The sequence below is a fragment of the Balearica regulorum genome, chromosome Z, assembly GCF_011004875.1.
Source record: "Balearica regulorum gibbericeps isolate bBalReg1 chromosome Z, bBalReg1.pri, whole genome shotgun sequence".
NCBI lineage: Eukaryota > Metazoa > Chordata > Aves > Gruiformes > Gruidae > Balearica > Balearica regulorum.
In genome coordinates this window covers 39,515,035-39,529,439 of record NC_046220.1, presented here as the reverse complement: position 1 = coordinate 39,529,439, position 14,405 = coordinate 39,515,035, and the positions used below count along the sequence as shown (strand labels likewise).

Here is a 14,405-nt window from a genome sequence, read left to right as displayed (position 1 = left end):
TGACTGAGGCGAAACTCTGTTTTGTCATATGTCTACCACATTTACTGCCTATTGCAAAGTCAAGATTAACTCAGTAAGGGATAAATTAGCACAAAGAATGATATATATGTAATTGAATGTGTTAAAACATGATAAATGTGGAAATATTAGTGAGAATACACATTACAACCGCCTTGAAAGGATCACTTTCTAGGCAGACTTTTTAGTCTCTTTTTGGAGGTTCCTCTCTGTAAACTTTTATGAACAATAGGTAAACAACTAGTATTTTTGTCTTTGACCTACAAGGCACTGTGACTTTCTTTGAAATAATAACCTGGATAGACTTACACTGTGTTCATCTCCGTGAATGGAAAGCAAGTCATGGAGATTTGTCTGTTTGACTGAAGCCAAAATTGGCTGCGGTCTTGAAGCAGGTCTCTGCCTACACTGTTTTCTCCAAAGAGCACAATTTTTAAAACTCTTATTATTCAAAGGCCAGAATTTTTTAGGTCAAAAGGCAACTTTTGAGAACTAGAAATTTAGGGAGTGGGGGAGAAGCGTTTATAAGCACCTTTCCCCTGCCTGTTGTGTCATTTCAGTACAGCCTTTCAGCTTGGGCCAAAGCAGACTTTTCACAGATGCCTGTGACTGCATTCTCTTAAGCCTACAGCAGAAAACTCTCCTTCCATTGCCCATTGTGTGTCTGATCCCTCTCTTAGCAGTCTGCCTTCTCCACACTGAACTATGGCAACATCTTTCCATCAAGCCCTTCGATCTATTTTGGGGAAGGTATATAGTCTTTCTGCCCTGCAGAGGGAGCCACTTCAACTAGTCACTCTTAAATAGATGCTAATACCATCTATTGCAAATTATGAGATTACTGCTGACCATAGCCTAAAAAAGATTACTCAGTCACTGTGATGAATACTGTCTATTGTGTTTCTGGATGGGTAGAATATAGGAAGCAGCAATTACTTGTAAAGAACATAGGATTTCAGAGGGCGAATGGGACTACATGTCACAGGAGGGAGGTTCTGTTTATAGCTTTACATGAAAAGCAAGTAAGATATTTAAAATTTGTTGGAAACATCAAGAAATTTTAACTCCAGTTACTCTAATTTTATTTGCAGTGCATGGAAATCTAATTGTGCTATGTATACTGCAGTTATTCTAGACTGGAATTCTTACAAAAGAAGCCACATGCTGTTTTGTAAGCATTCTGTTCTTTGTCATCAAGTCAGTATTGGAAACAAAACATTCAGATAAATAAATAAATAAATAAATAAATGAGTAAATATTATTTTCTTACCTGTCTATAATGCCACATAAATCTATCTGAAGGTCACTGAAATTGCCAAAAACATTTTGCTGAACTGAGATCATATCCACTGCTTTGTTACCAATGGAAATGAGTCGCATGCATCCTTGAAAGCCACCAAATGAGGTATTACATTCAGAAATGTTTCCACTGCTAGGGCAGCCTGAAAGAAGCATAAAACCTGGAGCTGAAAAAAATATTTTATTGAAAAATTTATATATTCCAAAAGTAGACTGAACTTTGATAATCTCCAGGTGTTGTAAACTTTGTGGGTGGAAGACTTCAGGCAGAAGCTCTTCTGATTAGGCATGGTAGTGCAACTGTAAAGAACTACTTCTGTGCAGTCTTACTATTTTTAAACCATATGCAAAAGCATCACTAAAAATTTGGGTAAAGGATAACCCAAGCAGCAGTTCCAAAGCAATGAATGGAATCAAGATGTGAACAGGTTGACTGGCTGACCTTAGTCATAAAATGTTAGGTTACAATACAAGGTGCACATGATTTGGACAAGTGCTAAGTCACAACTGAAGTCAAATAAGACAAAAATTAGTTACTAAGTACAGTAATTTTAATTTATCAAGCTATCCAGAAGATTCTGGAAAGTACTAAAGACAATCTCTTGATGTAGGTCATCAATGACTCTACTAGGAGATGCTATGTTGGACCTGCTTCTCATAGACAAGGAAGAAATGGTTGAACATGTAAAGGTCAAGGACAATCCTGGTTACAGCAAACATGAGGCTGTGGAATTTATGATCCACAGAGAAGAGAACAAGATAAAAAGCAGAATTACAACCCTAGACTTCAGAAAAGCCAACGTTGGTCTGTTCAGAACCTGTTTTTAGGATCCCATTGAAAATTGTGTTGGAGAGCAAACAGGTTAGATATCTTTCAACAAGTTCTTTGGAGCATAAGAAAAGTCTATAGCGATATCAAAATAGTTCAGCAAGTGTGGCAGAAGACCTGCAAATATAAACATGGAACTCCTGAGTGAGTGCAAACCCAAAAAGAAAGTACACAAAAGGTGGAAGCAGGAACATGCAATTCGGGGCTCAATACAATTCCTGCATGTCTAGGAATGTAGTTAGGAAATCCAGACCTCAGGTGCAGTTAAAACTGTCAAGGAATTTGAAGTGCAACAAAAAAAGTTTCTATGGGTACATCAGTAGCAAAAGGAAGGCTAAGATTATGGGTGCACTACGCAATGGGGCAGGGGACCTAGTGACAAGGGTCTTGGGAAGAACTGATTTGTGCAAGGCTTTTTTCTTCAGCCTTCAGCTAAAACTAGTCCTTAGGCTTCCCATGTACTAGCAGAGTATGAAGAAAGGAAGCAGTACCCATAACAAAGGAAGAAAGAGTCCAAGGGGCACCTGTGGATGCTGCAGGAGCTAGCCAATGTCATTCCAACAATTGCCATTGTCATTGTGAAGCCATTATCATTTTAATTCTCAGAAGGTCTTGGCAATTTGGTGAGCTCCTTGATGACTGGAAAAGGCAGATGTTAACACCTATCTTCAAGAAAGGCAAGAAGGAGGGCACAGGAAACTAGAGGCCAGTCAACCTTATTGCAGTCCCTGGCAAGTTCATGGAGCAAATCCTCTTAGAAGCCATTTCTAAACATGTGAAGGACAAGAAGGTAACTGGGTAACTTTAGCTTCAAGGCTAAATCATGCCTGACCAAGATCTTTGCTTTTTTTGCTGAGGTGATGGGCACTGTGAACAAAGGGAGAGCAGTGACAATGGCATACCTTGACTTTAGCAAAGCCCCTGACAGTTTTCTGTGGTCTCCATATCACCAGATTGATGAGATATGGGTGCGATAAGTGGACAATTGATGATGCAGCTGATTGTCAGTAAGCAGAGAGTCCTTCAGAGATCAGAACTGAAAGCTACATTGTTTAATGTCTTCATTAATGACCTTGATGATGGGACAGAGTGCACTTTCAGCAAGCTTGATACGGATACCACATTGGGGTGAGGGGTTAAATATTGGAGGGCAGGGCTACGACTCAGAGAGACCTGGGTAGGCTGGAGAAATAAGCTGATGGGAATGCCAAGAGTTCAGTAATAACAAGTTTAAGGTCTTTAATCTGAGATGGAACAAGTCCATGCAAGTATCTAAGCTGGAGGTCAACTGCCTAGATCCACAGAGAAAAGCCTAGAGTCCTGGTGGCCAACACGTAGACCATCAGTGAGGAACATGCCCTTGAAGCACAGAAAGCCAATGACATTCTGGGCTGTATTATCAAGAGGACAGCCAGCAGATCAGGGGGAAGTAGTTCTTCCCTCTGTATGGCACTTGTGAGACCACATCTGGAGTGCTGTCTTTCTGGACTCCCTAGTACAGGAAATACATCGACATCCTGGAGTGAGTCCAGCAGAGGCGTCTGAGATGGTCAGGGAGCTGAATGCACAGGGTGTATGAGGAGAAGCTGACAGAACTGGACCTGTTCAGCCTTAAAAATATTAGATAAAACTAGCTGATAAGACAATACAGAGAAGATGGAGCCAGACTTCTTCCAGAAGTGCACAGTGATGGAACAAGAGGCAAGGGATGAAAGTAAAAAATGGCAAATTCTGATCAGACATTAGCAAGAAGTGTTTTTACCATAAGGGTGGTCAATATGAGAACAGTTTGCCCAGAGGAGTTATGAGATTTCATATGAGCTGTTCAAGGTTTGAGTGGTCACAGCCCTGTACTTCCTGATCAAATCAGACTTGTTTAGAACAGAGGGTTTGACTAGAGGATTTCTGGATGTCCTACCCGATCTATGAATAACATTCTGTAAGTATCTAATATTGTGGTTTGCCTATTGTGTCTCTGATGCCGGAATGCCTTGTTCACTGATTGCCAATTCATTAAACATTATTAATAAAACAATAAATTGCTTTGATGCTGATTTGATTTAAACCACACCCATTAAGCAGTTTTTCTGAGCAGCAGCTGAATACTGCATGACAAAATATGCCTAAATTTTTTTTTTTTTTTCTTTCTTCCAAAGGGTAATATTGCTTCTGGAATGATGCACAAGGGCCATTCTTTGTCAAACAACACTGCATTCTGGTTCACAGCATTCAAAGACCTTCTTGTTTCATGATGTTAGGAAGCAGTGACTTTTAAGACACTTTTCTATTCCACAGAGCTAATGGATACTTTCTGAAGTCCTGTAAAGACAGTGCAGAGGTTTACTATACAGGAAAGCAAAATGACAGTGGAAACTAGTAGATCTATTCAAATGAGTGTACAATAACATAAATAATATAGATATGTTTATAAGAAGTATACAATAGAAAATAAACTTAAACTGAAATGAAATAAGTGAATAAATTCTCAGTGTGTTTTACTCTGGTGAGGAACCAAACTGTACAAAACCATTACTACCTTTCTAAAGGAAAATATTCATTATCTACTTGGTATATTACTTTAAGAACAACGAATCTGTGGACTTGCAAAAGTCCATATAGGAGCACAGTAAATTTTCAGCACTACACAGTGTTAGATAAATCAATTATAGGTCTAAACACATTCTTTACAGCATTCCACAATAAAATGGTAAAATGAATTCTGTAATGTCTGGTGAAAAATCTGAGACTCATTTGAGAATGAGATACTTCCATTAGAGTTCATATATTTAAAAAAAAAAAAAAAAGCCAGAGAAGGTAGAAAAAGTTTGTATCTTTTACACATAGCTATTCCACAAAATGATGTCTCAGATTTCTTTTTTTGTGTCTTTTAAAAGTTGTCTTCTAGTTCTGTTAGAGAAATGACAGCATCATAAATATTAATGTAATTGGGATTCCATATAATTGTGGGCCAGATCTTAAAGACAGGAAGAAGTCTTATAATAATGAAATTTACCCTATGTGCTTATTGCAATATTAAACAATCTTTTTGCCCTTATAGTTTCAATAAGTTTTTATTCCAAGAACTGAGAGAGGTATTATATCCTTGAAGATAGCATGACTAGAAATTGTGCTGACATAACACTGAAGTATTTTGATGTTTAATACACATCTTCCCAGCTATGCATGCATATTTCTTGCATAGTTGTATTCATTAAAACAAGTAAACTAACCACCATGTCCCCAGGACACCTCTCCTGGAAGGCTGATTCATGTTTTAACAACCAGCATATAGAAACACTGTAAATATTCATATAAACTGAGAAAGTCAAAATGCGTTGTCTGCATTTTGACAGAGGTATTATGACATAAAATTTTAATAAACGATTTTCTAAACTCAGAAACCTTCTACTAGTTTTCCCCAAGTTTGTACGACTTCCATGAGCTGCTGATTTCAGCTATAAAGCTGAAATTAGAGAAGCTGAGGGGTGGATATGCAGCTAGTACTTTCAATGTTCTTGGAATTCATTTCTCCCTCCATCTCCCAAAAGATAAATAGAAATGTCCTTGTACAACTTTATTGAATACGCTGCTTTTTTTAACTGTTCACATCCCTCCTGTTCATCTGTGCCGTCAACCCTGCAATGGCACAAATCTCTTATTAGGAGATGTGGGAACCTGAAGCAACACAGAAGGGGGGGGGGGGGAACAAACAAAAAACAAACCCCAAGAAACCCCAACCAACCAACCAACCAACTAAAAAACTCCCAAACCAAAAACCCCAAACAAGTTTTCTGGCTATTCAAGGCCAGTATTCTGCATCTTTCTCTGATTATCAGCCAGGTCAAGGGGTATCTTCAGCAGAGAAGGCTAGATGCCAGCTGTGAAAAGTCACTTGGATGCTCGTGCAGCAGTTCCTATATTTGCGGTCTGCTTGTGAACATGGAATTTATTTACAATCTATTGTTTCAAGGGAACTGGTCTGTGAAGAATTACTTAGTCCATACTCATTTAGGGTTTTGTATGCTTTTTTCAATTTTCTCAGAAATCTGATAATTGTTAATAAATAGTTCAGTTATGAATTCCTAAGCTACTAAGAGGTAAAGAATTAGGCTAATGTTGAATAATGCATTCACATGCTGTTTAACATTGCTATTATGTAGTCCATTCGCAACTGATTTAGATGTAACACCCTGCTCAATTCTACCAGTAACAATATATATGATTAATGATAAAATCTCTTGGTGATAGATAATTGTTGATATTCCTAGGGAAATTAAGATATCTAAATATGTTTTTTAGGCACAAGTTATATTCTCCAAACATAGAAAAGTTGTATCACTGTGGTAAAAAAATATAAACAAATTAAGAGTGTGTATCACGTAAAAAGGATATTTGCATAAGTAAGTAAGCATTCATTTTAGGTGAAAACTTGATCATCCCAGTGGAAGATTCTCACAAAAAATGGATTTAGCAACACAATAAGGGTGCAACAAGAGAGATCTTTGTCTGTCTCTCTGATCGTCAGCCAGACTATATTCAATTATCAGGGCATGATACCAGATAATGATGTTCTAAAAAGTGACCAAGGATTTAGCGTGGTAATTTATTCTACCCTACATGATAAAATTTCAAGGAAACACAAAATCAAAACCATCATAGCAGTGACTGGAAACCAGAACCTTTGAGAGATACCTAAGCTAGGCAAAGAAGACTTGAGGCAAGCCACATAATTCTTGCCATTTGATTAGATATGTCAGGAAAAAAATGATCTTTAACTGTGGGATATTGCCAGCATAAACAACATATTTCACCTCCAAAGTAGAAAGCATCTCCTGAATAAATTTGCAGAGGTATGGAGGCATGAGCAGATGAGGTCACATCATTGTCCACTATTACACTGATACGATTCCTTTTGGCAGAGAAGGATACAGAATGCCACTGGCCATTATTTAGTCCAGCACCTGGAAGGAAAATAAAAAGAAAAATGAAGTATAAACATCCATTATTTGTTATACTGCCTGAATGTTACACACTTGAAAGGAGGAGAGACCAGTAGAGCAATCATAGCCCACATAAAGTTATAATGAAAGGAGAGAAAAAAAAAAAAGAACACAAATGCCTTTTGTGAAGACAAAACTTTGTCTGTTCCCTTGCTTCACATCTGATAAAGAAAAAATAAATGTACTTCAGTGAATAAGTCTTACTGTTGTAATACTGCTAATTATCAGTAATACATTTATTTAATGTAGTGATTATGGAAAGTATCCTCCCAATCTAAGGAGGTTATCATTAAGATATCATTGTGATGGCTGATACAGTATTTTACACATAATACACATTTTTACTGCACTGTTACAACGGATTTCTTCATCTTTTAAAATCAAATGTAATCATTATATTACAACCCAGTAAAACAGCAAAATCCTGTAGATGCTAAAAGCTTCAGCAACTGTCATGTCAATGTCACAAGATTATTTTTCTTTTATTGGAAATTGTCTCTTTTATTGGAAATGTATGGGAAAATTTCTGAGTTTAGCCTCTAACACCAATCTACATTACCTCTGGCTGTGTAGGTGTAAGGTGCCACAAACCAAAAAAACTAAATCCCTGATTCTGGAAAACACTTATTATATATACTTAAATAGATTTTCTATAGGGCAGTATGTAAGCACCTTATTATCTTTAAGAAGTGCTTTAAGTCAATCATGTACTTGAGTGTTCTTCAGAACAGAGATACTACTTTTGGTGAAGAACAAAGAATACAACCTTCGAATTATGCAAAGTCTTTTCTCAAGTGCAGAATGCCTATGATTTGTGATCCGTAATTTCACTCTTGAAAATTCATGTATTACTATACCCCTCTCTAGAGAAATAGACCAATTAACTGATTAGTTGAAACAGAAGGAAAAGAAATAAAAATAGATGAGAAGGTTCAAATAACTAAATTACATATAACTAGGATCCACATATTGTTAACTACCTCAGTCTACACACAAGATCAGCATAAAATCAAGAGATAAATCTCAGAATTATAGTATAAATTCAGGTAAGTTATAATCAATAAAAATCTCTAATATATCTAATATAATATTAGTCTTATTAGTCTTACTCATTTCTTCTATTTGTTTTCTTACTTCAACCACTATGTATATATTATTAGGGACCTTATACTAAGAAATCTTAAACATTTTTCTTTATTCCCAGCCTCAGTGGAATTATATAAAAGCTATGGCTAACAGATCTTATCTTTGTGTTGCACTTTCAGGAACAATTCACATTTCTAATGAAACAGCAGAAAGTACAAGGCTGTAGTCACAGGTTTTTTGATACCATTCTGGCCATTATTTATTTTGTTTGCAATCTTCTATAAGAAGTGGCATTTGAGTTTGCTAAGAGGAGTAGCACACATACAGTCAGAGTAAATAATCAGCATAAAAGATATTGTTAATTTTCCTGGGTAAACAGGTGTATTTTCTACTTCTGTAAAACTCCAGATTCATGATATTTATAGAGATGGACTTTTTTACTAAAATAAAAAATTGGTAACCTTATTCCACACAATATAAAATAATATCAATGTTATTAAGTCTGTCCACCAAAAGGTCACCTGTAGAGGGGTAATCTTTTGGTAACAAGGATTTACATAGGCCTACAGGCAATGTGTAGGGAGTAACTAGAGTTTCCCTATATTTTCAAATGTCCAACTGCTGAAGAAGTGCCTTTGTACTGGTGGCAGTTAATATAACTTACAGCAGCCTTCAGGCTAGTGTATTTTATGTTAGGGCTAGCATACTATTGAGCTGAAATCAAGAAAATGCCTTAAAGCCCAGCCATTTTGACTCTAGTTGTATTTTAGCTAGATAAAATGATGTGTAAGAGACATTTAAAAAACCTAGAGTATAGGAAGCATTAGAAAAATATTATTGCTGCCTTGCAGTATCATTGGCACAGATGAGTCACATTGTATAATGAAGTTTCTAGACTTAACTACTATTATTTATCTCTCCTATTTTTTTTTAGCACTTTTACAGCAAGAACTCCTCAAGTATATCAAAAGATTTTATTAACTTCAAACAAAAATCAACACAGAATCACAAACAGATAAGGCATCCTTAGGTCTTTTATACAACTGTGAATCTCAGTGAACTGTGCTCTTTCATCAAAGACATAATAGGTATGCTAAAACAAAGCATATGAATAATGTATTTTTTAAAGCACAGAAAATTAAGGCTGAGAAAGTTTTTCTCCCAATTCCGAGTAATATAATTATTTTTCTTCTATAAATTATTGTAGAATTAGCCTTCAGTAAGAAACTACAATGTAAAATATATATAGTCTATAACACCACTTGTCGCACCGTGTTTTTAAGTTTAGCCATTTCAGAAAATAATTTTTAAAAAGGAATTTTTTCTGTACTTGCGTATATCCCTCTTTCTAGCCTCCATCCCCAGCTACCAAAAACTCCAGCTTCTTTCACCTCATCTCTAAGATTAAGCAAGGAGTTTCTTCATTGTAGAGGTATTTCAAGTGAATTATATTTTCCTCAGTCACATCTCTGCAATATGTTATCTTTTAGGAATCAGAGAATAGTTAGGGCTGGAACAGACCTTTAAAGATCACCTAGTCCAACCTCCCTGCCATGTGCAAAGACTTCTTTTACTAAATCAGGTTGCTCAAAGCCCCATACAATCTGACCTTGAAAAATTCCAGGGGTGGGGCATCTAAATCTAACCTCTTTCAGTTTAAAACCATTACCCCTTGTCCTGTCACTACAGAACCTGGGAAAAAATCTCTCTCCATCTTTACTATAATCCCCCTTTTAAAGTATTCAAAGGCCACAATAAGGTCTCCCTGAAGCCTTCTTTTCGCCAGGCTGAACAACCCCAACTCTCTCAGCCTGTCCTCATAGGAGAGGTGCTCCAGCCCTCCAATCAGCTTCGTGGCCTCCTCTGGACTCGCTCCAACAGTTCCATGTCTTTCTCGTACTGGGGACCCCAGAGCTGGACACAGTACTCCAGGTGGGGTCTCATGAGAGTGGAGTAGAGAGGGAGATTCACCTCCGTCAACCTGCTGGCCACACTTCTTTTGATGCAGTCCAGGATACAGCTGGCTATCTGGGCTGCAAGTGCACATTGCTGGTTATGTCCAGTTTTTCATTGACCAGTATTCCCAAGCCCTTCTCTGCAGGGCTGCTCTCAATTAATTCATCCCTCAGCCTGTATTGGGGATTGCTCTGCAGCAGGTGCAGCACTTTGCACTTGGTCTTGTGGAACTTGATGAGGTTCACATCGGCCCACCCCACAAGCCTGCCAAAGTCCCTCTGGAATTCATCGCTTCCCTCTAGTGAATCAACTGCACCACTCAGCTTGCTGTCATCAGCAAACTTTCTGAAGATGTACTCAATCCCACTATCTATGTCATTACTGATTATATTAAATCTAACAAATTTCATAATTTAATTTCAATTGTTGCAAAGATAATTACTTTTAATTCTTAGATTGGCATCCTGCTTCAATAACTTGTTCTAGTGAGAAAACTATATTGCAAATATTGCAATATTTGACTGTCAATGTAGGTTAGAGAATGCCCTAACATAAAGGAGATTGAATGAATGACTGAAGTTACTGGAAAACTGATTATATGAATTTTGCACTTCGTAGTTTGTTTACTGTGGTTCATCATACAGACCTACTAAATGATTTTGGGATTAATATTTTATCTCCTCTTCGTAAAGGCTGGTATGATTAGAGATTCTCCAAGTGGAGAATGGTGACGAGTGGCATTCCTCAGGGGTTGGTACTGGGACCAGCACTGTTCAACATCTTTGTCGGCAACGTGGACAGTGGGATCGAGTGCACCCTCAGCAAGTTTGCCAACGACACCAAGGTGTGTGGTGTGGTCAACACGCTGGAGGGAAGGGATGCCATCCAGAGGGACCTTGACAGGCTGGAGAGGTGGGCCCGTGTGAACCGCATGAAGTTCAACAAGGCCAAGTGCAAGGTCCTGCATATGGGTCAGTGCAATCCCAAGCACAGCTACAGGCTGGCCAGAAAACGGATTGAAAGCAGCCCCGAGGAGAAGGACTTGGGGATATTGATTGATGAGAAGCTCAACATGAGCTGGCAGTGTGCACTTGCAGCCCAGAAAGCCAACCATGTCCTGGGCTGCATCAAAAGAGGTGTGCCCAGCAGGTCGAGGGAGGTGATCCTGCCCCCCTACTCCGCTCTTGTGAGACCCCACCTGGAGTACTGCATCCAGCTCTGGGGGCCCCAGTACAGGAGAGACATGGAGCTGTTGGAGTGAGTCCAGAGGAGGGCCACGAAGCTGATCAGAGGGCTGGAGCACCTCTCCTATGAGGACAGGCTGAGAGAGTTGGGCTTGTTCAGCCTGGAGAAGAGAAGGCTCTGGGGAGACCTAATTGCGGTCTTCCAGTACCTGAAGGCACCTACAGGAAAGACGGTGAGGGACTGTTTATCAGGGAGTGTAGTGACAGGACAAGGGGTAATGGGTTTAAGCTGAAGGAGGGTCGATTTAGATTAGATGTTAGAAAGAAATTCTTTACTGTTAGAGTGGTGAGGCACTGGAACAGGTTGCCCAGAGAGGTTGTGGATGCCCCATCCCTGGGAAGTGTTTAAGACCAGGTTGAATGGGGCTTTGGGCAACCTGGTCTAGTGGAAGGTGTCCCTGCCCATGGCAGGGGGGTTGGAACTAGATGATCTTTAAGGTCCCTTCCAACCCAAACCATTCTATGATTCTATGATATTAAATGATGTTCATCTAGTTTAAGTTAAGACTTCCCCTTAGTGAAAGTCCCTTTCACTAAGGCTGGGGGCTGAATAAAGCCACAAGACACTCCTGAGAGAATAGCTCCTTATAGCCCCTGAATTGAGAACCTTGGCTAAATTCATATTTGCTTGTGCGAAGCCGTGGAGTAGAATGACATAAAAATGGTGGAGGTCAACAGATTGCTAACATTTCCATTCCATCTAAAAATTATGTCGGCTGGTGCCCTACTAGGAGTTTTAAAAATGCTTTACCAGAAACAATTGAGGAAAAAAATAGCAATTAAACTTTTAGTGCATAATAAGGTAGCTATTAAAGAAGATATCCATTTATCCTCATTAGTAGTGCCTCCACCATTTTAATATATAAGTACTAAAATAGGTCTGTGGGGGTCTTGCAGAACAATGACATCTAACCTTAGGAACACATATATGAAAAGGCAATGTGTATAGCTTATTAGGAGATGAGTGAGAAACAAAAAAACTCCAAACTTTTTACAGAAAATAATTTATAGATTAGTCTGAAGTATAACCACCAAATGAAATGATTCTTAAGATCACTTAATTAAAAGCTGCATAGAAATTCAAAGCTACACAGAAAGACAGGATTATATGAAGAAACTGAGTAATAAATTCTCAAACATTTATACATGTTGTAATTCAATTTGGTCTCATCATTCAACGCAAATTAACTTTGCGTTAATTTCTTGGTTTTAATCTATGTTATCTCTTTGTGTATATTTGATAACCAGCTTGCAAAAGAGGCTACAAAGGAAAGATATTAAGGAACCATGCTGTTAAAGAAGGATATTGTTTACTATAACTTAATCACTCATGAATTAACATGCATTCTCCTCATTTTTGTATGGTTGAAGAAATCTTTAAAAACAGATTATAATTAATTTAAGGACTGGGCACAAAGAAATATGGTCTGATTTATTTATCAAGTATCATGTGTGTGTGTGAAAGTCAGGTCATAATTCCTTGCCTGTAGGGAGGCAAACCTGTCCAGCCATCCATAATTGAATTACTCAGTCTCCAAACACAGACTTGAATTGCCTCAGTGAGTGTAGCAATAAACACTTTAAAAACTCAAGAACAAGTTCCCCATATGGTTTTCTTAGTGTGACTTCTTTGTCAGAAGAGAATAAGATATTTTTGCAGTAATTTCTGTCTTCACAAAGACAAACACAATTCCTCCTGTTAGACTTTATGAAGAGTAAGCTTAACATAGCATGAGAATGTTAAATTCTGTTTCAGCATAGAGTGTCAAGATTTATTTTGGGTTGTTTCAGCTAATATGCTATGTAGTGTTGCAACTTTGAAATTGAATAAATTGTTCTATGTGCAAGTCTACAGCTGTTAAAAGTGTCACCACTTTCAGCTGGTCTGTTAAAATGACGTTGCATGGCAATAGTTTCTTTAACATACATCACCTAATTTAACTGCAATTGAAATAGCTCTTAAAAAGCCAAATTCATCACTGTTAACTACATATCACTGACATTCTTACTAAGGATTTGACATTTTCAAATGGTGAGCCTAGGGAAATCTCTTGTCATTAAAACAGTGCTCTTTGTACAGCAGTTATTTTAGATTATAACAAATACCAGGGCTGATCCTATTATCACCCACAGAAACAGGATCAAAGTATTTATGTAAATTTCAACATTATCCATGGTTATTACTGGCTTACAGTCTTTTCCTAAATTAAAATAAACAACTGTTTAAAATTTTACTTTTGATCATTATACACCTGTAGAAACACAATAAGCTTCAGAGTTATGTTTAACTTTTTCTTCTTTTCTTCCCCCCTAAAAAAAAAAAAAAAATTATAATTTTGTATCAGGAACTGAAGTGAGGAACCAATCTAAAAGAAACAGGGGCACAGAATTGAGATAAAGGAGGCCTCATCTTCAAATCTTTGGTTTGGTTCCTATCACTCTAATGAATATACTCCATACAACATTAAATTCTCCATACATTCAAATCCTTAATTTTTTTGCTAAGTGCCGGTGCAAAATGCAGTTTTCCTACTTGTCATTCACCTATTTTCACCATCAGTTTACACATTACATTACTGGAACTATCTTGGCTTGTTTTTCACTGATAATATTCCTGCTTTATGAATATGAAATATGAAATAATACGAAATATATGATTGTGTACAAACAAATCGAGGATCAACTAATGTTTTGGATATCATCATTGTGTTTTCTGCAGCCAAATTACCCATTGCTTCTAAGACATATTCTTCCAGTGTTGTTTGGTCATCATTTTTGTCCATATAGAAACCATTCCAATGCCAACCTCATTTCCTCATCTTCATACATTCTTTGGAATCCCATTTACCCACCTAATCTCTCTAGTCCTGTTTTTCCTGTCTAAGAAGTCATTCTGGAATGACCATTTTATTCTTCTATAAGAAAGGGGCAAAACACAATTTGTTTACATAAAGGATGAGAAACTCTGAGGCA

General features: G+C 37.6%; 1 protein-coding gene across 1 annotated transcript in view; it reads right to left on the bottom strand.

Moving 5' to 3' along the window:
- Positions 1 to 14,405, bottom strand: part of CNTNAP4 (contactin associated protein family member 4) — a 256,306-nt gene that overhangs the window by 58,343 nt on the left and 183,558 nt on the right. The window contains exons 9-10 of the mRNA XM_075740548.1: positions 6,958 to 7,107; positions 1,289 to 1,460 (exon numbers count right to left, since the gene is read on the bottom strand). Of these exons, the coding sequence (XP_075596663.1) occupies positions 1,289 to 1,460; positions 6,958 to 7,107 (322 nt within the window). The remainder of the gene's footprint in view (positions 1 to 1,288; positions 1,461 to 6,957; positions 7,108 to 14,405) is intronic.